Here is a 24241-nt window from a genome sequence, read left to right on the forward strand (position 1 = left end):
CACCACACGGATGAGTTCGACCCACTGAGATGGCGCTTGAAATGCCACCCTTTCGTGGTCGAAGAAAAGAAAGCCTCTCATTTCCGGGGGCGTACCTAAGGCCGGGAGCTTTCGCCTTGCAATCTACCGCAGATGGTGCCACCGATGATGATGATGATGATGATGATGGTGGCGATGATGGCCAAGTCTCATCTCTTTGGCGGTTTGCCTTTCTCTTCGGTGTGGCCACTTTGACGGCCCATTTCTGTTCTGGTCGTGTTATTACATCACTCCCACCCTTGTGAGGAGTGAGCTTTGCTCCGTTTTCGACCCTTGAACGTCAGGATGATGCCATCGCACCTTCAAGCACCTCCTCAAGCAACCGCCAAGCCCCTTCGCTCTCAAGGTGTTGAAATGGTCGAATTCGCGCGCACACGCACGCACTAATCCCGCCAACGATTTACAGCTTCCTGAGGCTACTGGGTCGCTGGTCGGGACGAATGCGCTCCTGCTCCAAATTTGAGTCCACCAAAAAGGCAACCCGTCGACCAGCCACAGTTCGTTCCGAAACAATCAATTAGCTTCAAACTCCGGGAGCGTCCAGAGTGGGGGACTCGCGCGATCGTGCTTCGATACAGATCGAACTCGCGAAGAAAATTAAAAGAAAAACAAAAACGTGGTAAGCGCGACTAACCCACGTGCACACAAACCACAAAAAACAACCGAACCAACCAACCCGCGCATTCCCGCACGCTTGGAACCCTAAACCGTGAAGCCTGAAAGCGTGCCTTCGATTAGCCGCGGCACCGACACAAATGGCGCTCCAGTCCAGTGCCCTCGGGCGGGTGACTTTGGGCACGTTACATGGATGGTGTGTCTTTGTCCTTATCCCGCCCATCGGGGATATATCGCGCAAAAAAAAAGTCCCTCCAACCGATGGCGACGATTACGCTGTTGACACTGGACAAATTGTCTTATGCAAACGAGCCAACCATCGCCAACTCTGGCAAATGATCGCCAATCCGCTCGTCGGTGAGCGCTAATGGGACCGATATTAGCACGTTATGATCCAATCCGTCGTTGCATGGGAGCCACGTCCTGGGAGGATACGTGCGTGCAGCATACGCGAGCATGATGCAAGTGCAACGTTAAAAACCCCCCACCGATCGATCGTTCGTTAAACGGTCCAATTTCTCATCCTCCATCGAACCAAGTGCCCCAGGTTGGTGCGAGCTTGCTTTAAGCTTACCACACGGCAGCAGTTTACTGTGGCAATGCGCGCACACAACCCAGCTCCAGACTAGACTAATCGAAACGCACCAATTTCCGGGTCATTATCGCTAATCGGTCTCTGGTGGTGCAGATCAGGGCGCAAACCCTATCCCCCAGAGACGCACGCAACCCAGACCAGACGCCTGTCTGATATGGGGTGCATTTGGGAAATTTATTATTTTCACTTCTACCAACCACCCTGTGTTGGTGTGCCGAACATCACAGGGACCGCAAAGACAGCAGAGAGAGAGAGAGAAAAAAACGCATCCCCAAAGCTGGTGGATGCGTTTTGCAGCTGCACAAAAACGATGCACAGCCAAATTCGAGCCGTTCGTTTCGTGAAGAAGTTGTGTACTTGCTGAACGGCTGCGAATGGTGCGAAGCGGGCGTTATGCAAACGACTATTAGCGAAATAGATCGGGGCGAAAGAGAGAGAGAGTGAAAAGGGTCGTAGTCACGCGAGCGAGCTTGGGCTGAGCCATGCTCGAGCAGAAGGAGCATTATGCAAACGATAACGTTTGTGCTGATCACTTGACGGGGCTAATTTGACTAGCTGAGACGTGGTTACGATCGAATAGCTAGCTCATCGATAGGCCTACTGTGTGTGCGAAAGGTCTGTGGTTGTTTAGGGAATTTATAGTGAAGCAAATGTAGTAGCTTCTTATAACCTATTATTTCTGAAAATCGTACAATATCTGCAAGAGATACAAAAACATTTAAAACAACTCAGATTCAAGATCTCCGTTGAAGCAGGGTAATTTGGCTCGATATATTCAGGAGATTGGACGGAATAAACAATAAATGTCAAAAAATCTACTCTTCAAAATATACAAACATAGCTAACCAACTCTAGAAATTATGCCTCCGATTCTTAACTAATTAACAGTAATGTACTAAATTGGCTGACTCATTCTACGCCCCGCTCTAAAAGCAGCCCATTAAAGCACACATCCAACAGTCCTTGCGATCACTATCCCTCCACCAACACGTCACACACAAAAATTAACGGACTCTCCGGGCATGAAGAAGATGATCACATTTCCATACGCCTTCCGGTCCTGCGAGTGTACCAGCCCGAAGAATGCGCTAACGGTTCGACAAAAACCGGTGGTCTTAATGTCTGATCTAATCTGTGCCGGTGCGAAATATCTTAATCAGCTCCAGCTCGATCGCATCCAAGACGAGCTCTCGTGGAACGAAGGACCGTTTTCACTGCCCGCACGGCAGCTGCACGGTCGTAGCCTCTTCTAATGCATTGCTAATGAGAACCACCTCTAGGGAAAACGATTCGCGAATCCGGATCACGGCCCCCCACATGAGCCTGTCTCAGAACGTGTCGCATTTGGCCCCTTTTCGGCCGTGGGACGGAAGTCCGGACGAGTGTCAAGCGCTCGAGTTCGATCACACGGACCTACTGGCTTCGTGCACGGAAAGGTGTCAAATTTTGGAACGGAGAGAAGAAGAGACAAAAAACTGCCTCGACACTAAATACACACAAAATCGGAAAACTTGTTCAACCCGATCTAGGTCAAAGATGTCGACCGGATCGCGCTCGAATGTGTGCCGTTTCCTGTGCCGGAACATCGTCCGAACGGGACGAGTTTGCGTAAATTAACACTGCCAGAAAAAAAAATCTCGCTCATCTTCAGAACCGGACTCCATCGTCGAACCCACGACGATCAGAAGCGAAGGGTCCAATACACCGGATGTGACGTCCGGTGTGGTTTCGCCAGTCGCACGTTGGGTGTGTCGATCTTCTCGGACCGAAATTGGATCATCATCAGCATCAGACAGCAACCAAAACCACGACCAAAAACCCTACAACTCCACGGCACGGCACACGTACGCTTGGTAAACGTTTGGGCGTTTTTTTTGCGGAATGTTAATCTACGGCCTCCGCCAAGACACCGGGCACCGTGGAAACCAACGGCCCGCGGAATGATGCCAACAAACATTACAACATCGTCTCGTCTACGCTCCGCGGAACCTCAGCAGCCTTAGCGCGGTAAGGCACCGGTGCACGCACAGACAAACGCACAAAATTCATCTTGCCAGATGGCCGCCGAACGATGATTGCCCATAAATCACCACCAGCTACATCAGGCTAGATTGCGGCGTGAAGTGAATAAAAATTGTACCGCATCCGTTCGTCGTTTTGGTCCACTTTTTTGGGGGCAGCCTCACAACCGCACGGTATTTAATGACGCAAAATTAAGCCATTGCCAGGGTTCCTTCGGTACGGAAGGAGTCACCTTACTGGTGAGGGAACCTTAACCACTGGTATAACATTCGAAAGACGAGTGTGAATGCCCAGAGCGCTCCATTTCTCGTGTGCGCAAGATACCAATTGCACAGAAACTAATTCCTAGCGCACACAATGGCAACCGTTCCGTGTCACACATTCAAAGCACAATTGCTACCTTCACGGACTACGTCGACAACCCAAGTGACACAGCGCATTTTCCAAACATGGGACGACGAGAGCTCGTTAGTGGTGAACCACCGAGCTTTACTGGAAACTCCTAACGACAAGAACCCTGGGGGCTTCGACTCGCTATGTGAGCCATAGTTTGAACAAGTGCGCACAATCGACGCCATGGCACCGCGGATTTGCATCGCACAGGAACGAACTATCGCGACTGTGTGCATTATGCAACCACCCCAGTAGGGGTGGGGATGCCAACATTCGCATAACCACCCCCCCGAGCTGAGAACTGGGTTGAATGACAGGAGGTCGCGCGCGCATCCGGGAGACAACGACAATAATGAAGCCAACGGACTAACCAAACCATCGTGACTTTCTTTTGCATTTTCCGCAGTCCCCAGGAGGTCTTGAGCACCGTAGAAACAACCGCAACAAGGGGGTTTTTGGATCGCGGATCTAACGGGTACGGGTAACTCGGAACACAATGCACATCCCTCGACGATGCGCATCGTCATCAGTGTGTGATGATCATTACCGGTGTGCTATTTCCTGCAGTACAACGGTCAGATGCATCACGACACAGGGTGGATTGACTCCAACCACAAGCTTCCAGTTTCCATGTTGGGTATGTATCATCCCCGTTCTATGCTTTGCCACCCCCTAAGCCTCGACACAACAAGGGCTCGATCAATTTGCCAGGCCTTCCGTTCGCGCGGTTCAATGTCACCTTCGCAGATTGTTTGCGCGCGCGCGCGCGAAAAGCGACACAAACGATCGATCTCTCGGGCAAACCTTCTGCTCATAGGGCAGCACACACAAATTGGCCAGCAAACCCATTCACCCATTGTTTGGTGGCATGCGCCAATCCACACAAACACACACACATGTGTGCCACCTGGAACCTCGATGCTGCGAGCTGGTTGAAGCCAAATTAATGGCAACGGAAATAGCCAACATGCAACGTGTCGTTTCTCTCGCTCCGTCGGTTTATGCCGCGGTCTCTCTTACGCATATCCGATGCATTTCTATCCACGCAACCCCCGGCTCGTGCCATTCAAAAACCCATTCATGCCGGTCCATTCCAATCCGGAGGTCAGCAAAGTGATCGAGCCGCTTTTCCGTGCAACTCCAAATGCGTGGTGTATGCACACAGACCAAGCGAAACATGTACGTATGCTCCATCCGAAAAAAAAATCATACATTCACTGAGCTCCACTTGCGGTAGCTTGCGCATATTCGTTCTGAGCCGCACAAGGTTGTAATTTATGGCCCTCAAAAAAAAAGGTGACCACGAGCCTGTTCTGCGGGATGGTCGGTGTGGCGGGACCTCCGGACTTGAAAAAGGGAAAACTACGAGATGGTTTACGTAAATGCCAATCTGGGGGTTTTTGGAGAACCAGAATTTATTTTTTCGCGACTGCTACTCGATGAACTTTTCATTCAACCTTCGAGTAGAGCTCGTTAAAAATAAATTAATTGAATATAAGAACATTTAAATGAATTCGTTTAGGTACAAATGGAAGAACAAAGGCATGGAAAATTTCTAAAATTCATCCAGATAACACTTTACCAATACAAGACCAGATGGGGTAGAACGATCGATTACAGCACGAAATTAATACTTTAAAGGCACTCATACACTATCTACGACCTAACATCAAATCTCACCAAGTGTCAACTTCCCATTATCACCACACCATATCTAACGTGACATGTAAACACTCTATTCTCGCAGGTTCTAAGTGCAAAATTGTTGGCCACTGTCGCGTGTCCTCGTCAACACAATGTGTGTATAACACCGTTTCAAAGATAGCAAACTCCACATTTCAAGAAAACCCGATAAGCCCGAGAGATAGCTGCGTATCGTCACTGACACGAACGACCTCTTCCAGACTGTAGATCCATCTTTCCCACTGATAGGGCGTTCCTTACCCCAAGACCCACTGGAAACCCTGACTCACCGGTCTTCTACGTCCTCCTTCACGCTATCCCACGAATCGCCGACTCCTGACGACGCATCGTCCAGCTTCTCCTCATCCTCCAGGCCCGAATCTTCCAGGCTGATCTGACAACTGGACAGCACCACCTGCTTGCCGTTATCGCCCACTTCGATCCAATCGGCAGTCCGTATCTTCGCCAACCGTCCTGTCGTCCCGTTTGGGGACGTCTCCGTCTCACTGCCAGACGATCGCCTCTCCGAAGGACATCGTTGGCGCCGGTTCACCTTCGCCAGATCGACAACAACGGCCTCCTCCTGGCTAGCAACCTGCCCGCCTTCATTCACGGCCTTCTCCGGCCCTTCGTCATGCTGCTGCTCCTGACGCTGCTTCTGACGCATCGCGGTCAGTTCCGAGATGAGCAACTCGTGGAAGGCGAACTTCTTCTCGCTCAGCTTCGAGTCCAGCGTCGCTGGATCGAGAGTTGCGATCTGTCGTGTCTTCGCGAGGCTCGTTGTGGTAGTTGACGGTGGAACTACTGCTGCCACAGGTGGGATCGCACCTGGTCGTCGATGATCACTCGAAGGAAGGACATGTTCACCTCCTTCCGGCTCAGGCCGACGGTACGGTGGTGGAGTTGATATTGGCAATCGAATCGAGCTAGATCTCAACACCGGACTGGTGCCAGTAGCTAGCAAATTCGACTTACTACCACTTCGAACCACCGTGCTAGTCTGATTCGAACCGATGATGATTTCCGTGAAGTGATTTCCCATAGCCGGAGTAACATCTTCGAGATTCCGCAGGTTATTTTCCCGCTCAAGCGTGCTACCGGCAGATCCCGATGACCCAGCACTGTCACCACGTTCGGTTCCACTGTCACAGTCGCTCGTTAGGACCTTTCGGTTGTCTGAGGCATCTTCCAGAGAAAGACCCGCTAGCAGACTAATAGTACTGCCGGCAGTAGTACCTCCTTTCCCGGAGTTGTTGATGATGATCACGTCAGTAGCGTCCTGCGGTGCATCAGACGCGTTAATGTCCACAGCACGCAGTCGTCTCCTGGCCACCGGTGTTGGACCTACTGCAGTCGATTCCGAGACTCCTTTCGATCCTTTTTGATCCACCGGTGGCTTCTGCAGAGTGGCAACCGGCGATGTAGACACCGAGCTCGATTCAGACGTACTCGGACTAGTCGTGTTGATCTCCACAATGCTGCAGGTAGACCTGTACATCACCCCAGTCGAGCGTTCCAACGCCTTTGGGCTTTGGGAAGGACTCTCGTGGTAGATGGCGTTACGTTTGGAATCCGTCGGTGTAAAGGTGGACAAATTGGACCGATTCCTTGGTGTTGGTGGATCGAAATCAGGCGATTTATACACCACCGTTCGACCAGGATGAGGTGGCTTCAATGTGCCCATTCCACCGGCACTACGCGGCCCATTTGGAGAGGGCGAATTTTCACGCTGCTTCGCCAGAGCCGTAGCCACGGCAGCAGCACTTGGCCGTGGTGGAACCGGCGGACCCGGCTTTTTACTGATCCCCAACATGCTCCCGCTCACACACGGATTCGTTCTACTCTTCACGGGCGAAACCCTCTTCGATAGCACTGTTTTTTTGTTTCTCACTAGAAAAACTACACGTATTTACACGTTTTAGCACACGTCACACAATTCAGCCTGATCAGGAACCCGACGTGACGATCACATGATTCACTCCGGCTCGCAGCTCTGAACATCGGGAGGAGAGTCACTCTGAATAATTCACTGTGGAAAAAATAAACCCCCCACCCGACGAGGGTGAAATAAGCAATAGCAACAACAACAAACAACAAGCTCGTTAGCATTCACAACTAGTCGGGCCAGCATTATCTATTGCGTCGGTGGCGGCGCTGGCGCACTAAAATCACAAACACAACGCACCGAAACGACCTCCAATGAGGCAAACGCGCGCCCCTACACACTCGCACATAATAATTTCCACAGGTCGGTGTGTTTTTAGATTGCTGACTAAGCGGGCAGCACTATTTCCCCCCACGTCCCAAGCAGGCACGTTCGTGGTTTCAACGCAAACCTCAGAACCCGCGGAAAGGTGCACTATCAATATCAAATGCCGCCCCAACCGTTGCATCGTTGCAATTAAACGTGACACTTCACACCAACCGCTCCCACTTACGGGCGGTTGTTACGAACCTTTCGAGCCAAGAACACACAATAAAAAAAACATCCCCCAGCACTCAAGTTCGACTGTTCGACTTGGGCAGCGCGAGGGCATTCGTTGCGGGAAAATGGCCAAACAGCATCCCGGGGTGCGCTTGACATACATACACACAGACACACAGGCACACGCGTCCATCGCAAAATGCACTCGAGCCCTCGGCCTACTTTCACGAACCCCAAAGAGGGCGCCGTTCGACCCTTCGAAGTGGCCCCCGAGAAATCCTGCCCGGGAAAGCAGTCACCGACAGAAAAACAAAAAAAAACAAGACAGAAGCAAAAGTGACACAAAAACACTCCACGACACCTGCCGGAACGATAAAAGTGCCTCAATGGGGTTCGCGGAGATCACTTTCGTATGTGTTACACCTGTCAGGAGCAAGGGCTGAACTGCAGCTATAGAACGCAAAAAGATTCCCCATCATAGCGAGTCCCTTTGGCGAAGGGTGAAAAAAAACCACACAAAGCAAGCGGCGTGTAACACGTGAATTTGCTCCCTATGTTTCCCAAGGAAACGGCGCAGAGGGAAACGTGCGTGAGCTGATCTGGAACATAGCAGGCTTAGAGAAAAAATAACCCTCTACCAGCAAATGGTGTGGCAATATTTCAACCGTTGGTCAACTGTTGCTTCAAGTTGATCGTGTTGGTGCAACTTTTTTTTTGTTAAACTATAAAAAAAACGTTACTGACACTTCTTGTACACTTTTTTACACGATTTATGCGTTTTACACGGCGCGCGATATTTTTTTTTCTTCTACCACGATCACGACAAAATGCACATGACTGAGCCAGAGGGAGAGCCCTTGGCTAAAATCAGCAATTGGCGCCTCGGCAACACTTCAAACTGTCGATGTTCGCTCACAAAACCGGCGACTGTGCTCTCTCTCACTGTGGCGAGAACTGGTCTGGCCGTAGGACAGCGCGTGACCGTACGCGAACGAAACCGAACGAGAATTGAACCGCTGAGGGACGCATCAAAACGCACAGTGGCTAATGCACCGCACTATGGGACATGGTGCCAGGTTTGGGCATTTTTGTCCCATCAATCGCACTTCTACTAAAAGATCAAAGATCTTGTCAGTAATTTTAGCACTCACTGCGATAACATAACGATAATCAGTATATTTGACTGATCAGTATGTAAGATAATGGTGGATCGCCTATCATTATAACATGTGTGTATTTAAAATGCGGTACTTTAGACGTGTCGATTAATCGATAGAAGAAAAAAACTTGTTTTACAAATAGCGATCATTTAAAAAGTTATCTTGCAATGTTATGATTGTTCAAAATTTTATTTTAAATACTGTGGAATTAAACATGATAAAAAAAATCCAATTCATCTTAAACTGACTTCATTTCTTGCAACATGAAGTGAACATAACATTCAATTCAATAATTCCTTAAAAATACCCATGTGATCGCACCCCACAGTGATCTGGTTGCGTGTTTGTGTCCGCATACTCGTTTGTGAGGATCACTTACTCACACCAGCCACGCTTCGGTATTTTCCAGCCAAGCGATCGCGTTACCACCACGAACGCATTTCCATCATCACGCCGCATGATCATGATCGTCATCATCGATTTATCTTAGCGCTGTCGTTCTCGCGCACAGTAGGGAGGAGAGTTGTACAGTAGAAAAGACGCTCGGACGTGCAATACTCGACCGTTAAGTTTGTCATTTTAATGCTGGCTAACAAAACACATGAACCTATGATGTTTCAACGTGCTGTAATACATTTACATCTGGTTTATGGGAGAACAAAATAATAACAAACATGAACAATGTAAAACACTTGTATTGTTTTTTAAAGGAAACAATCCTAATTTCACTCAACATCCCAAGGATAGCAATGGCAGCGTGTCCTTTCGAGTTGTGCTCTTGGAATACATAAGCCAAAATTATAAACAATGTGCCTTTTCGAATGTCAACAAATTTCCCAAAGCATTGCATGAAAACACAGAGGGTGTACAGTAAATCGAGCCGGAAATTTAGGGTCAAAGCGCACAAATTACATCCAAACATCGTCAAGAGCAGCTGCATCTGTACTTATGCACATGCTCGGTCACATAATGATGCGTTTAGCTTATGGGCACGAGATCATTATTCTACAACCATTCCCGCTTGGTTCTACACCCTTTTCAACCGCCATTTGGTATTCTATTATCGCAAAATCTCATCAACTGACAAATCGGACGCATAATTTTATTCCCTGCCATTATTTCTTGCATTACACCAGAAAATATGTATAGGTTTTTGAAAACTCGTGCAAAAGATTGAGGGAAATATATCAAGAAGATTATCTAGCCCCACGAATAATGTACGCAAATTGAATCGCCCACAATGACATTGAACAACTCCCCTAAGGCCTCGTGTTCCAGGTCACAGCATAAAACTTAATAGCACAAATAGTTCCGATCGCACGAGACATGAGTCCCATTTTCGCCTGTCGCCATCATAATACCCACGCACCGAGAAGACCTCCGACGATGCGTAATTTTCCGGACACGCACACGTACGGAAGATGAAGATTAGGCGCAAAAGGAATACATCTCCCTGGTGCAACAGCAGAACCAGCAGCAGGGGTGCCATCTGTTACCCGGTCTCGATCATTGCACCGTTTTTGCATCGATAAAGCCGCTTTCGCCCCTTAATTGATCCGCCGGAACAGTAGCCCGGGACACGTGTTACCGGGAAGGATATTACGTGAACGTGAAACAAATTGCATCGGCGGTATCGTATGTCAGCAAGCGCCGCACCGATCGATTCGAACGGAAACCGTTAAGTACTGCCTCACATTCGGAGGGTAATCCTTCGCAGCAAGGTTATTTTCTGGCGCGCCCGCCTAATCGATTGCCTGGCGAAAGAAAAGAAAAAAAAGGACGCCGCTTCGGGAAGCTCGTGTGGTACACATGTTGGTGCGCCTGGTGAACCGGCCACGTAATATACCACGCAGTAATTTATTACCCAGTCGCAGAACCTCCCCGGGTTCCGACGGGGACGGCAAGTCGGGTTTTCCCGCTGCGCGATATGCGGATAATTTTCCCGCGTTCAGATCAACCGCCGGCTAACGTACTAGCAGCGACGCACTTTTCCGTTCACTATCGTTACACGCTGGGGAAGGATATGACGCTGCCGCATCCAAGAGGAGATGGTAATTTATCTCACCATCGTCCGCCAGGCGACCGACCGTTGCTCATAGCGTCCACGTGAAGGGAAATATAGTTCGACCACAAGGCAGGGCACCGGAATGGCTCCGGTTCCTTCCTGCAGCACGCTACGAGCGATGCGGCCATCGTGTCTCATGCGGGAGTCCGTACCCGGATCCTGGGATCGATAATAAATTGGCTGTCAGAAGTTGCCGGGCGTTTTAGATAAACCAGGAAAAAATTAAACTAGTCTAAAAGAAAAACGCCGAACGTATGGTGCAAGTCGCCGCCGACGTTAGGCAGACTTTGCTAAAATGGGCTGGAGTGGGAGCATTCGTACTGGCCGGGAGTTGTGGAGCTAGGAATGGAGGGTGATACCGTACGTAACTGATCCTGTGATTGACCCCGTCCGGGTGGGGCTCGTATGGTTTCTTCGAATGAAACCATAGCCTCAAGGTACAACTCCTTTGACGTCGCAACGAGGAATTTGTCGCGTAAAGAGAGACAAACATTAGCCGTTGGTCAAACAATGTAATGTTTTTACTGTAATTTATGTAAATTTACACTCATCCATTCTTTAACTTTATCTTCTTATCTTCAACATCGATTCTTTAGATTTATCTTCTTAGCTAGAAGTCACTTCTTTTTATAATTTTTGAAAATTAATATGCTTTATTCTCAAATCGTGCAGCTACAACACGTCCAAGAAACAATACTTTCTATAACAATCAATACATTATATATAAAGCTGTATCTAAATTGCGTTAAAATGTCATTATCCATTTTGTTGCATTTACGAGGTAAAGTTCTACTCTTGATCTTTAAAGTTTCTCAAAGCATAACTGTACAACAATGCAAATTTGATTGCTTTCAAAATTCACAATCGTAAAAATTGTTTAAGTATCTATAAAACTACAAAAGATTGTTATAACGCGCTTGCAAAAAAAAATCAAAATATCAATCCAATAAGTAATGCGCATCAATGCTACGAAAGATTCATCATCATTTAAACACCTCCGTGACAACAGAAGAGCTAGCCCAGAAGTTCCACATCATTAGAACAAAGTCTTTAAACCACAATCGTCTTTTGTCACAATTTGTACAATTTTTTTTTTTTCGCTTCTGCCCGCGATAAATATCGCTTCATTTTTACGACCATCATTATGCCCCACCCACACGGGCACATCCGCCGACAAATCGCAATAACTTGGCTCCCTTTCATCTCACCACCAAACCACAGTGTGTTTGTGGTTTGATTAATGCATTGTCTCACCACACCTGCACCCACCCACCCAACGGCTCCCGGTCCATCCGTGAGGCCACCCAACGCCCCCAACCCGCTTACAGCGAAGGGCGCTTTCCATTTCGCACGAAAAAAAAAGCTACCCCGGGACTGCCTTTCCGCCGGGCGCCAGAAACTACGCACTCTCGCGCAGAGCGTTGTTAGGGCGCGCGTAATTGAATTACTTGTCGATAAATCGTTCCTGCGGGCGGATAATTTGTCATAGCGGCGGCAACCGGAACGCGAACACACGCCAACCACGCACACTCGCACGCAGGGCCGACCATGCCTTTCCCTTTTTTTCTTCTTTTTTTTGTGCACCTTACCTATGTCCTTTCTCGGTGCTACACCACCAAACACGCCCGTCGGCAAATCTCATTACCACCCACACCCAGGGGTTGCCATTTCATTTACTTTTCTACCTTGTCGCCAGACGAGGAAGGAAAAGAAATACACGACCGTCAGCAGCCTGGCTTCCATTTGCCGGCGGTTAACGCTCTAAAAATACGATACTCATAATTCCATTAACGATAATATTTTCTCCTCTTCGGCGCCGGTCGATGTCGATTTTTCACCCCGCCTTCGGCTAGAATCTTCGAACCGGCACCGGCTAGAAAAACGTCGGAATGGCATAACGATAACGAGGAGAGATTATGTTTAATTCCTTCTCGGCGTGGTCGACGCTTATTAATACCCAACACCGCCGTTTATCTGTGGCGTGTTATTTTATGATGATATATCGCAAATAGATGACAAAATTTACACACGCCTGCACCCACGCAGAAACTAAAATCTGATACCCCGATCAATCTTACACCCCTTATTTTGGCTCGCGGTGCCCTATTCGTGTGGCAAACGTCCCATCCTCCTTGTGTTTAACGGTTGTAAATTAGCGCAAACGCGCCCAAACGAAGCGAGGCGATATTTAGGCCACACCACATCGTTAACCCGCGGCTGGAAGCGCCTTTTCCGCGGCCATAGCTCGCCTGTGCTCGCCTGCAGCCAATTTTGGCCCACGTGCGTGATGATGACGAACGGGTGCATAATGAAGAAACAAAGCCCGGTGCCGCGAACCGTTTGCCGGTGTTTATTGCCACCCCGCTGAATGGGTGAAATTATGCAAATGTGCGACACCGATCGCCATTAGGTTGGTGTCGAATAATAATAATAATAACAATAAATCCTCCAACTGGGCACGCGCCACACGCCGAGTCTCACACATGGGGAGAAAGGTGATGGGCTTTGGATCGTGATCGGTGAGGATGTGTGAATAAAGGTAGCCGAAAGAAAAAATTGGAACACACTTCCGAGTGGACCGAAAAACGTGATCCTTGGAGGGGATGAAAAGTCGATACCTACGTCACGCGAATGACAAATTAAAAGTGGCCCTTTTTTTCTTGTGGCCTCTTGGCACAAGGGCCCAGCCTGATTTACGCACATTTCCGCGCTGAATTCACTCGGTCTCGAGCATTTGCACTCCAACGCACGGTACGAACTTCATTCGGACATCATCTGTCCACCATCCCGGGCGGTTTGCGAGCGTCGATCAAAGGGCAAACCACCCTCGAGTAGTGTTGCTATAAAAAGCGGCTGATGAAACACAAAATATGAGAGTCCCGGTCCAGATAAAGGAGCTAACTGGCATTCTTCATTTCTATCACCACCCAACGGCACACGTTTGGGAGTTTTTGCTTTCATCGAACCGACGATAAATAATGCATCTCCCCCTACAGCGCTCAGCGGAAGAAACTCGACGTTCATCGACGCGCAATCATGTTGCTCCCACAGCCGGCCGGGTTGTAATTCGGCAATGTTTACACTGTTTGCTGTGAGTAAACATATATGCGCATTGTTTTTGTGAGTTTTTCTCTCCCACCCACAGACGTTTGCTATCCGATGCCCGTCAATAGCCAGTAGCGGTACAAGTGCTTGTTGCAATCATTGCTAGAAAAAAGACCCGGTTCGTAGTGATGAAATGCATCCACACCTGCAATGGCCGCAAAGAAGTGCAGTAAAAGTGCAGCAAACCACAAAAACCGAGTGAGCTTTACTTCTTCCAGCACCCAGGTGGATGCTTTTGCAACCGGTAATAGAAGCATACCGTGAGGGGAAGTGTGCCGTTGCCCTAACACTGACCGTTAAACAACGTTGATCGAGCGGGCACGGAAGCGGTCACACACGAAGGAAGGAAGGAAGTGCCGATTTTATAGTGCACACCGCGCTTGATGCGATTTACTGGCCGCGATTGAGTAATTTATTTATTTTACCGCATTCCAGCACGGGGTGGTGGCGTTTGTTTCGCCGGTGACACTGCTTGTCCATAATTAATAGCACATCTCGCATGACCACACGAAAACCCGCTCATGAACAAGCGAATCCGGTGGCAATGTAAAAGGAGCTGTTTTCTGTAATACCACGTTGTCACGAAGGGCCCTTCTGGAGGAGGGTTTACATGAGCTTGGAAAATGAAACGAGAAGGGTTATCTGCTAGAGACAGGCCCTTATTGCAGGTGTGAAGTTCAGTTTGTGAGGTGGTAGTATTTTACAGCTTCTCTATCGTTTTCTCTGTCTTTCCGGCAGATGCATTGGGATGCATCACCCGATGCACCGAACGGTGCACTCGTTCAGGCGCATTCTTTGTTATTTTTGAAACAAAGAACCGCAGATAACGGACTACCCTTCTGGGCCTAGTTTCGCGCACAAACACACCTCTACAACGTGATTGTGCCAGTTTCGTGAAATTTATTCAAATTCCTTTCGTAGGACGTGGAAACTGATAGCAAACTGTAGTTGGAACTAATTTGAGGAGAGATTTAACTTACAAAGGTGTTCAAGCAAACTTTAACGATTTTTGCTTACATTTTAAAAGTAATGTTAGGTCACATACTAAAGATGTTCTAGAAAATTGATCGAAGTAGCCATCGTAGCCATTCAACGAAGTAAATGTTTATAGAATCGATTCAGTCAAATGGAAAACATAATTTTAAAATAAAATGTATACGAATTAAATAATTAATGAACATTAGCTTACCTTAAACGAAATCGGTCACGGCAAGAGCTCGTCAAAACATCCAGAGTATTCCAAGCAAGAGTCTTCTTCCAGGGAAGAATTTGTTACTGACTCCCCCGCAAGTAGACTAATAGCACTTATTGCTTTTATTTCTTTTTCATGCAAACACTGTCACTTCCGGAGACACATTGGCACACCGTAAACCGACAAACGCCACTGGTACACCACACTGCTTACACTCTATATGGCCAAACGAACAACCGAACAACCTTTAATTCTAACGCGTAACACTATCTTCGATGGCTCTTATATTACTACTGTCCGGGTGCAAGTTGCAGTTTAGCCTTCCTCTTATCATACTACCTAGTCCGTGAAGTCATCGTACCGAAAATGTCGCAATGGCCAAAGATTCTGCTATCGTAACTATCTACCTAGAAGGGAAGAGCTGCTCCGAGTACCGGTTCACTGTCGGAAAAGCGCGCACTACTTGTCATTAAATTTCCACGCCTGCCGGCACATCGGGCACTGCTGGTTGGCCTGCGAATTGAGCCACTTCACGATGCAGTGCATGTGGAAGCAGTGCGAACAGGCACCCCACACGAGCGGACAATCGTCACCGGGCAGCGCGCAATCTGGACAACAGCCCTCGAATGCCATACGACAGATACCGCAGTTGTCATCGTTGGCCAGCCATTTCCAGACAGCGACACCCATCCAGCCTGAAAAGGGACAAACAGGAACACCTTTATTACATTGCACTTGCAGCACGAACGGACCGCGTTGACAGCAACCCACGGTAGGGAGTTTTTCTCGCAACGTGCACTGCAACACCGCGGTGGACTGCGGGGAAGCGTGACGCAAGGACGGTGGCAATTAAACTCTTTTTCGGCAGAAAATCAATAATCATAAACCTGACCCCCTTTTCCTGCACGGTCTCCTCTTCCGGATCGATTGCGGCAGGGTCCACTCTCGACTAGCTTCGGCAAACCCAGCAGACTCTCTTCAGCTCCTGCCAGTCTCACGCAAGTACTCAACCAAACAAAATTTTCCGATTGACATTTTCCTCGCCGCACACAAGCAAACGCTTAGTTTTCCATGCTTCCACCGGGATGCGCAAGGAACATCCCGCTTGTTTCCTTGACATCAACCCAAGCCCATGTCCCATCGGCGCTTCTAGCGAGAACATAACACAAACACTGCTCATACTTACTTTTCACCGTTACTTTCATTCTAAAGGCATCTGCAAACGAGGGCACAGGACATCGGGAAGTGTATCTCACAAAGAACGTCGGAAAAACTTGCGAAAATCCCAAAACAGATCCAATTTTCCGTATGTTTATGTCTCTTATTGTTTGCTGGCTGCGTACCTACGTTTGACAGCTCCCAACGAGCGCACGCACACACATTCGCTCGAATGCACAGCTGTCAAAAAACTGCATTCATCAGCACGCAGCCTCTCCGCCTCATATTGTGCTTTTCCATATGGACGTCCATGGTGCATAAGAGTGTCGAATGCTGCAGTATAAACAGCGCCATCCATCTATAATTGATTGAATGTCAGAGGAGTCCCTATAAAAAGTAAACAGAGAACAGCAGTGCTAAGATAAATAAAATATAAATTGTTTTGGAAAAAGAACCCAACTACGATTACTTGTTTAATGTAAGGAGCTGCGACGTGCGTTACAGTGCAAAAATTTTCAAGGTTAACAAACAATAAGCGACCTTGTAAGTTGAATTCCCCAGCCTTACCAAGGTATAACCTCGTAGCAAAATAACAATAAGAAGAAAATCTGACTCATTCAACACGCAAAAAGGCAAACCAATAATATTAGGAGCAAAATTTAAGTCTATGTTCCTTTTATCTTTTGTTCCTTATTCTAGCCGTACAAAGCGGTGTGTGGGCTGGCTTGCCTTCAACATTTCTAGTGTATTAGCTCCCTTTCAACATGGGAAACGCTGGAAGTAACGTCCCGCGAGAGCGCCATAAATCCGGATCAAACGATCCTATTCCGGGATCGCCGATGAAGGACGATCAGGCATTCGTGTTCGACAGAAAACCGCTGCCTGGCGCGTATCGATTTGCCACCGAGGAGGAGGTTGATCCGTACGCGTACTCGAAGTCAGTCCCGGAACCAGAGTTTACACATGAACCACGGCAGCGTTCAAGCACCGTGTCCGAGGGTACAACCCCATCTGAATTGTCTGCGGGAGCAGGAACTGCTGGAGGGCAGCAAGACGAGGAACCCAAATCCTCAACGCTGCCGACCGTTTTCAAGTGGGACGGCGGCGGCAAGCAGGTGTTCATTAGTGGAACATTCTCCCAGTGGAAGGCGGTGCCCATGGTCAAATCACATGCCGACTTCGTCACTATCATCGACATCCCGGAAGGAGACCATCAGTACAAGTTTCTCGTCGACGGCGAGTGGAAGCACGATCCGAAGCTGGTGCGTGTAGGACGGCCTTCCATCTGGTTTGGATTTTAATGTGCCGTTTTCGTTACAGAAAAACGTAGAGAACGATTCGGGCTTCACGAACAATCTCATAAATGTGCGTCAGTCAGATTTTGAAGTATTCCAAGCGCTGGCCAAGGACAGCGAAGATACGGGCAAGGACGAAGCTAAGGAATGGGGTCAAGATATTCCAACGGCCAGACCGTGGGGAAAGGATTCGGGCCCTCCAGTGTTGCCACCACAGCTGCTGCAGGTTATTCTTAACAAGGACACTCCATTATCGGTAAGACGGAAGATTGAATGGTAACGAATTATTTTAATAATGATTGATTTCCTATTGATCATAGTGCGAACCAACCCTGCTCCCCGAGCCAAACCACGTTATGCTGAACCACCTGTACGCCCTTTCCATCAAGGACGGTGTCATGGTGTTGAGTGCCACGCATCGCTACCGAAAGAAATACGTTACCACTCTTCTCTACAAGCCGATCCAGAGTGACGAGGGATATCATTTTACACGCGCCGGCGCCAAAGTGCCTGGACCAGTCTCCTAAAGGCATCGTTACTAGATAGGGGAATAAGCAACCACAACAAACCAAAGCGGACAAGCTTTTTTCGGTGTATCGATACAATGAGTAACCAATTTTATATATCCTCCCGTACTATCCCACGGCACCTTGCGTTGTTAGTTCCCCTGAGTTCGCGACTCCTTTAAGGGAATGGGCGAAAAAAAAAATCAGGATAATGGTTGAGGCATTCGTAAAATTTCTGCAGAGTATATGAGGTCGCAACTGGACATATTTTATTTTTCACCATTTGTTGATTATATTACGTAGTTTGTAGATACTAGATTCAAGATTGATTCGAGAACTAAAATTATCAAGGAGAGATCGACGGTCGCGGTTCATGGTGAAGTGGAGTCGAAATTGTTGACTTAGAATGCCAGGTGATTTATGCAAAGGACTCCCTCGAAGCCATTGTCGATAGTTTTATTTGTTTCTTGGAAAACGACGGCTTGCGAATGAATTCTCGTGTAAATACGTGATGTATTGGTAAACCGCCAGCTGCTGCGGATAGAAACGGAAAATAAAGGTTTTTTCGCTATTTCCTAAAGCACATATTAATTTTGTACGAGACTCAATCTATAACCTACGCCAATCGGTCATAATTATTCTTATCTTTCTTGAAAGGCACACGACATTTGCTTGGAAATAGCCCTATTCCGGTCGCTGATCCGGAAAGAATTTATTTTTCATTAAACCTTCGAACAAATTTTCAATTATAATTTCACTTTCGCGTTTATCAGCATCCCTACTTCCGCACGGTTTGTTTTCTTCGTCCTGTTGTTTGCTCTCATTTTCCAAATTTATTCGAAGCGGATCGCTCATCAGCAAACGCATATCCAACAATCCGAGGGTGGTAGCTATACCAATAAAAATTAAAGAAAAATGGTAAATCCGACCATGGTCCAAGGTCTAAAAAAGCTCTATACTTACAGTGTACATGTTGGAAGCGAAAGTCTTTTTCATACATCTTCAACCAATCGTACGATATCCTGAGTCGATATCGCACCTCGTGGCTGCAGAAAAGCAGCAACTTTTTGCGGTATGCCGTCTGGAAGAGGTCGTACATTAGCAGCAATCCATTCTGAGCAATCCCGTGCACTCTGGCAATATCTGGAAATGGTACATAAACTCATTTCTATTTCTTAATGTCCTTTTACATACCTCCTACATACCCTGCTCCTCCCAGACTGTTTGTTGATTCCAGCACAATAACACCCGATGAAACAATTTTATGAATGCCGACACCATCCGAATGTGGCAAAGATCGCAACCAGTCGGATCGTCTTTATAAAGAAATAGCTTCACCCAGTTGGACGGCCGAAACAGCGAATTTCGCAGGAAATTGATCGTATATTCCGCATTTGCCAGCAGAGGCTTTAACTGCCACCGTTCGTACGTTACGTGTTGCCTAACGGAGCTCTCCAGCAGAGCGGCGAACATTTGCAATGTGCACGTTTCTTTTGAAAAGCTGATCGATTTCATTCTGTACAATCTCTTAGAATCGCTTTGACCCGTTGGAAGATGACCGTAACATAACAGATTAAGCAATTCAAGCACGCTACCATCCTGAGCATAAGCAGATAGTTGGCACAAAAACTGGGATAGTTCCACCAGCGAGGAAGGTGCGTCGGTTTGACACACAACGATTGAGCGAAACAGTTCCATTAGTTGGGAACCATTTTCGCCGAATGTTTTTAATAGTCTACCGCGAAAGATTATCCCGTTCAACAGGGTGGCCGCAGCCGTAATCACACCGTGAAGCTCATACGGGACGCTCTGAAAGCAAAGAAAAAACATAGAATAAGAAAAAATAATTTAATCGATTCGCGACGTTCCTACACTTACTGTTATACTGATGCATTTAAAGCTGTTTGCCAGTTGTAAAATTTGACCGCTCTTCAACAAGTGATTGGTCACCAAATCAGCCGAACACCTACAAAATATCGCGACTAACGCTAGGAACCGACGCATCACTATTGCCTGTTCGCCAACAAACAGTTTATCGGGTTGAAAAATGTTCATGGCACAAGAGTGGTCTATTCGGCTCGTAGAACACCCTTCAGCGGTACGTTCTACTAACTGTCCCGCGCTACATTGGCTGGCAGCGTGTTCTTTTTGTTGCCCAAGTCGTTGGCAATACTGAATGACCTCGTTCAAACCTTTCTCGGTTGCTAGGACAACTTTCGGGAGCATTTCCGCGGACAGTCTCATCGGAGAATTGCTACCGCTAGTCATCACATTGCTAACCATTTGCGAAAGGTAAGTTTGAAGCGAAATGAGATGCTCTGATATCAGCGACTCCGTTCGAGAGAGCTTGGAAAACTTCCGTGACTTTCGTCCGTCATGAACTGCACCATCGGGAGATATTGAAAAGGCTTGCGGGTCAATTTCGAACCTATCGATATCATCCATCCGATCATCAAAGGATAACTTTGACAATGCATCGGAAAGGATGAACGATGGAGCATTGTTCGCCTTTTTATCCGGAGCCTCTAACTCGACTGGCGCAGATTTTGCATCAACGCTTTTACTTTGCTGCTCAGCCACACGTATCGAGCTATTCAGACGCTTGGTTTTCAGATTCATTACTTCCATATCTTTAAAGTCCAGCTCGGCCTTTTGTGCCATGATAATTTTCTCAAGATCTTTTATCTTTTCCAGCCACTCCTTGCTGATCGTTTCCTTCTCGCTTATCTTCTCCAACCGCAACTGATCGTTGGTGCCTTTTACCATTTTGAGTTCGTATCGCAGCATCGACACCTCACCATCTTTCACCTGCAGCTTGTCGAAAGCTTCGCGGTAATCCTTCTGCAGGTTTTCCACCTTTTTATCCAAATCCTGCACGTGTTTGGTGAGAAACTTTACCTGGATATCTTTTGCGCGGTCTTGCTTGATTGATGCGGAGTCTTTTGCTTCCTGCTCCGTTTTTGCTGAGCTACTGGGAGTAGCTTTTGGTAGAGAAAGTTTAAATGATTGCGAAGGCACGGTTGCTGTTTTGGGTTTAAAAGCCAATCCGCTTGTCGAGGGCGTTTCTTCCCGCTTGATTGCATGTGATGTAGCGATGTCTGTCGTATAAGGCTTAAACACAGGAGCAGGTGCCTTAAATTCCACCGTTGCTTTGGGAGGATCGATTCTACTTCGGTTCGGTGGAATCTGTTCAATCAGCTCATACTGCTTCAAGTTGAAGTCTTCATTGAACTCTTGAATGAAAAGCTCGTCGATCTTGTTTCCCTTGGCCGGGTAGTTATACTCGTCATCCTTCTGCGACATGGGCACATCCAGCAACTCGGCAAACAGCTTGTCCTGGGGTTTGGTCATGTTATGCGAAGAGTGTGCTTCCAACAGCATCTGTGTACTCGATGAGACACTACGGCTGAACTTGCCGAACGTAATATCGGCCTCGACGGCCTGCGTTGCCCGCAAAATGATTTCGTCGTCATCATCATCCCAGAGATTCAACGCTTCGTTCTCCACAGCGACCTTCGCAGACGCTGTAAATTGAGAAAGCGGACGTTTCTTTTAGTTACAACCAGTTTGGACGAACTTTGTGCACACGTACCGTTAGAAGTTCTGCTGTTAGAAGTAGATGTGCTAGGTTGCGGCTTGTACTGTTGACTTGGAATGATCTCTAAATCTAGCTTCGGTTTCTTGGCAGCGAATGGTTCCTTTAGTTGGAAATATCCCGATCTTTTCGACATTTTTACAACGCGTTTGCAAACTGTCTGTATGCTGGGTTACTTCACACATCTGTGACTGTTCTTTACAAAGCACTTCAAAATAGTATGCTTGAGCTGAATTTTCGAGATTACACCGATCACCGAGTAGCAGTATATTACAACGTATGTTATAATCAAATAGTCGATGTAGTCTCTACACAAAATTTATCTCTCTAATGTGTTTGAACATATACAACAACTTAGGAGCATTAAGGAATTCAAAAGACAACAGTAAAACGAATAACAATATGTTGCACACGATCTGGAAACAGAGTTCACTGGATTTATCATCAGCAACATGAGTGTTATATTTTTTACACACCTTATCACACTTATTTCCGCTGGACGAGTATTCTTTTAGAATGTTTTGCTAACAAAGTTTTAGTTTAAAATTAAAAGAACATTACAAAAACAACCGACCAAAACAGTTGAACACGCACAATTTGTGACATCATGAACGTCAAACGTCCACGATACGCTGTTTGTTTATTGCATTTATATACGATACCCGCACTATATATTCATAAATCAGCCTTATTTATCGGTTTCCTGGTTAATGACATCATTACAGGTTGTTATAAAACTGCTTACACGACTAAATAAACACTTATTTATAATTTATTGACAATAATACTGCAACAGCTAATCCGTACGAGTACAAAATTGCCGGCTAAAACATCACAATAGCATGACAACAAACCCACGAACGATTTGACAAGCGTCTGACTCAAATAAACAATCTATAGTGCGAGTTTTCGTTAAGTTTTGATTTGAAATTCTAAAAATTATTGCACTTTGCATTTACAACGGATTTGAAAATATTACAAAAAAATATGTTTCATTTTGTATAAAAGTTAAATATTATTATTGTATAGTAGTATAGTATAGTAGTTTCTAGATACTACGAATGATCGCATTTCTCGATCGCGATATTCATATTTTACATTATAACAACATGAGTAACAAACTTACATTGTAACAGAAACAAAGATTGTACATGAAGTGCATCATTGAAGTCAATAATAGTCATTATGATACGAAAACTATAGATACATTATAACAAATACAACATAGAAACCAATTCATGAGTAGTTATAAAACGTTTATTGTACTGCAACATATTTTATTGGTTGGTTTTATTTTGTTAAAGAAACCTTCTACAAGGTATGCGCTAGCATCGAAAACGAAATGTAACATAAGGAAATATTTCCATTAAAAACAAACGCAAGCCACTACAATGGGCTTATGTGCATTTTGTAAGCAATAAAACTTAACTGGATAGCACACGTTTAGCCTTCAATCTCGTGAAGCACCATCAAAGCGATCGCACTGTATGGTACGATTATTTGCGGTTTATGCTGACCACATTTTTCATACCTTCCTTTTTTGTGCTCATCTGCTGGCATCCTGCGGGTGATTCAAACATAAATAAACATCGCTCTTAGCTGCCTAAAGAAAAGCCGCTCTTCTCTACACCACAGTGCAGCATCACTCTGCCACATCTCATGGAACACGTGCTTCGGAGTTGAGCCGGCGAGGGTGCAAGCTGCAGCCACCGTGCAGACACATGTTTTTAATTATTCATATCGTCGAAAATTGCTTCTTCACAAATTTAGAACCGTCGATCCCCTGTCAGCTGGTGCGTAACGTACTCCCGCACGCTGTCTTGCCCTCTCTCGTCCCTTTCGCTCAATCCACTCATAACAGCGGGATCAGCGCGTATGTCTGCCGCATGGAAACGGTGTAAAGCGGTTCCAAAGAACATTTCCGACATTTCGCGGTTACCTTCGCACCACGATATAGGCCTGCACTTTGATGCCACGATTCTCGATTGCTCGGAGGACTCCACTACCGTACGCGCTACGATCTAGCGACTTTTCATGTAAATTAAAATTCATTTGCCCTGACACCACATTTCACCGGACCGAGACCCCGCACGAGCAACATCAATTGATGTGTGGCACTCGGTTTCATAACCTAGCTGTATCATTTTCGACACCAACAGCGCGATCCCGAGAGGACAATCCAGGAGAAGTGCGTTAGCTCGATTGCGTTGCGTCCTCGCAGCATGATCGTGTGAAGACAGCCGATTAATACACTTGGTATTAATTGAGGTTTACACGCAGTTATGTTTATTAATTTTAATTGCCCCCAGTATGGCACAGGATCGTGCGTGTCGCGTCTGAGTGCGTTGAGGCAGCCGAGGCTAGACGGTTCACCGTCGTACATGAGGGTTGCC

General features: G+C 46.9%; 4 protein-coding genes across 6 annotated transcripts in view; 1 reads left to right on the forward strand and 3 right to left on the reverse strand.

The window, feature by feature from the left end:
- The window catches only part of LOC128725983 (uncharacterized), a 44901-nt gene extending 37741 nt beyond the window's left edge, over window positions 1–7160 (reverse strand). The window contains exon 1 of the mRNA XM_053819758.1: window positions 5638–7160. Within this exon, the coding sequence (XP_053675733.1) occupies window positions 5638–7160 (1523 nt within the window). The remainder of the gene's footprint in view (window positions 1–5637) is intronic.
- An 8593-nt stretch (window positions 7161–15753) lies between these two features.
- Window positions 15754–16499, reverse strand: LOC128726000 (anaphase-promoting complex subunit 11). Its single transcript, XM_053819779.1, has 2 exons — window positions 16481–16499; window positions 15754–15989 (listed from the first exon to the last, which is right to left on the reverse strand). The coding sequence occupies exons 1-2, from the start codon at window positions 16497–16499 to the stop codon at window positions 15754–15756; spliced, it is 255 nt and encodes an 84-aa protein (XP_053675754.1).
- Window positions 16500–17216: 717 nt separating this feature from the next.
- On the forward strand, window positions 17217–18830 carry LOC128725997 (5'-AMP-activated protein kinase subunit beta-2). Of its 3 annotated transcripts, none has more exons than XM_053819774.1 (4): window positions 17217–17451; window positions 17497–17714; window positions 17773–18003; window positions 18068–18830. In XM_053819774.1, the coding sequence occupies exons 1-4, from the start codon at window positions 17217–17219 to the stop codon at window positions 18272–18274; spliced, it is 891 nt and encodes a 296-aa protein (XP_053675749.1). In that variant the 3' UTR covers window positions 18275–18830. The 3 variants fall into 3 exon arrangements, with proteins under 3 accessions (XP_053675749.1, XP_053675750.1, XP_053675748.1); XM_053819775.1 differs by having other exon boundaries at window positions 17506–17714; XM_053819773.1 differs by having other exon boundaries at window positions 17217–17714.
- Window positions 18383–21984, reverse strand: LOC128724003 (uncharacterized). The gene is made up of 6 exons (XM_053817768.1): window positions 21861–21984; window positions 20132–21777; window positions 19459–20062; window positions 19217–19396; window positions 19036–19143; window positions 18383–18429 (listed from the first exon to the last, which is right to left on the reverse strand). Exons 1-6 carry the CDS (start codon window positions 21982–21984, stop codon window positions 18383–18385), a joined length of 2709 nt encoding a protein of 902 aa, XP_053673743.1.
- Between the last annotated feature and the right edge of the window lie 2257 nt (window positions 21985–24241).

The sequence above is a fragment of the Anopheles nili genome, chromosome 3, assembly GCF_943737925.1.
Source record: "Anopheles nili chromosome 3, idAnoNiliSN_F5_01, whole genome shotgun sequence".
NCBI lineage: Eukaryota > Metazoa > Arthropoda > Insecta > Diptera > Culicidae > Anopheles > Anopheles nili.

Bases quoted from the DNA above. Each gene is read 5' to 3' on its own strand.
- LOC128725997 (XM_053819773.1), top strand. From the start codon at position 17,217: ATGGGAAACGCTGGAAGTAACGTCCCGCGAGAGCGCCATAAATCCGGA. The intron at 17,715-17,772 runs GTGCGTGTAGGA...TTTTCGTTACAG, and splicing joins GGAAGCACGATCCGAAGCTG to AAAAACGTAGAGAACGATTC. The intron at 18,004-18,067 runs GTAAGACGGAAG...TATTGATCATAG, and splicing joins ACAAGGACACTCCATTATCG to TGCGAACCAACCCTGCTCCC.
- LOC128724003 (XM_053817768.1), bottom strand. From the start codon at position 21,984: ATGTCGAAAAGATCGGGATATTTCCAACTAAAGGAACCATTCGCTGCC. The intron at 21,778-21,860 runs GCAGAACTTCTA...CTCAATTTACAG, and splicing joins TAGCACATCTACTTCTAACA to CGTCTGCGAAGGTCGCTGTG. The intron at 20,063-20,131 runs GTAAGTGTAGGA...CTTTGCTTTCAG, and splicing joins TTAAATGCATCAGTATAACA to AGCGTCCCGTATGAGCTTCA.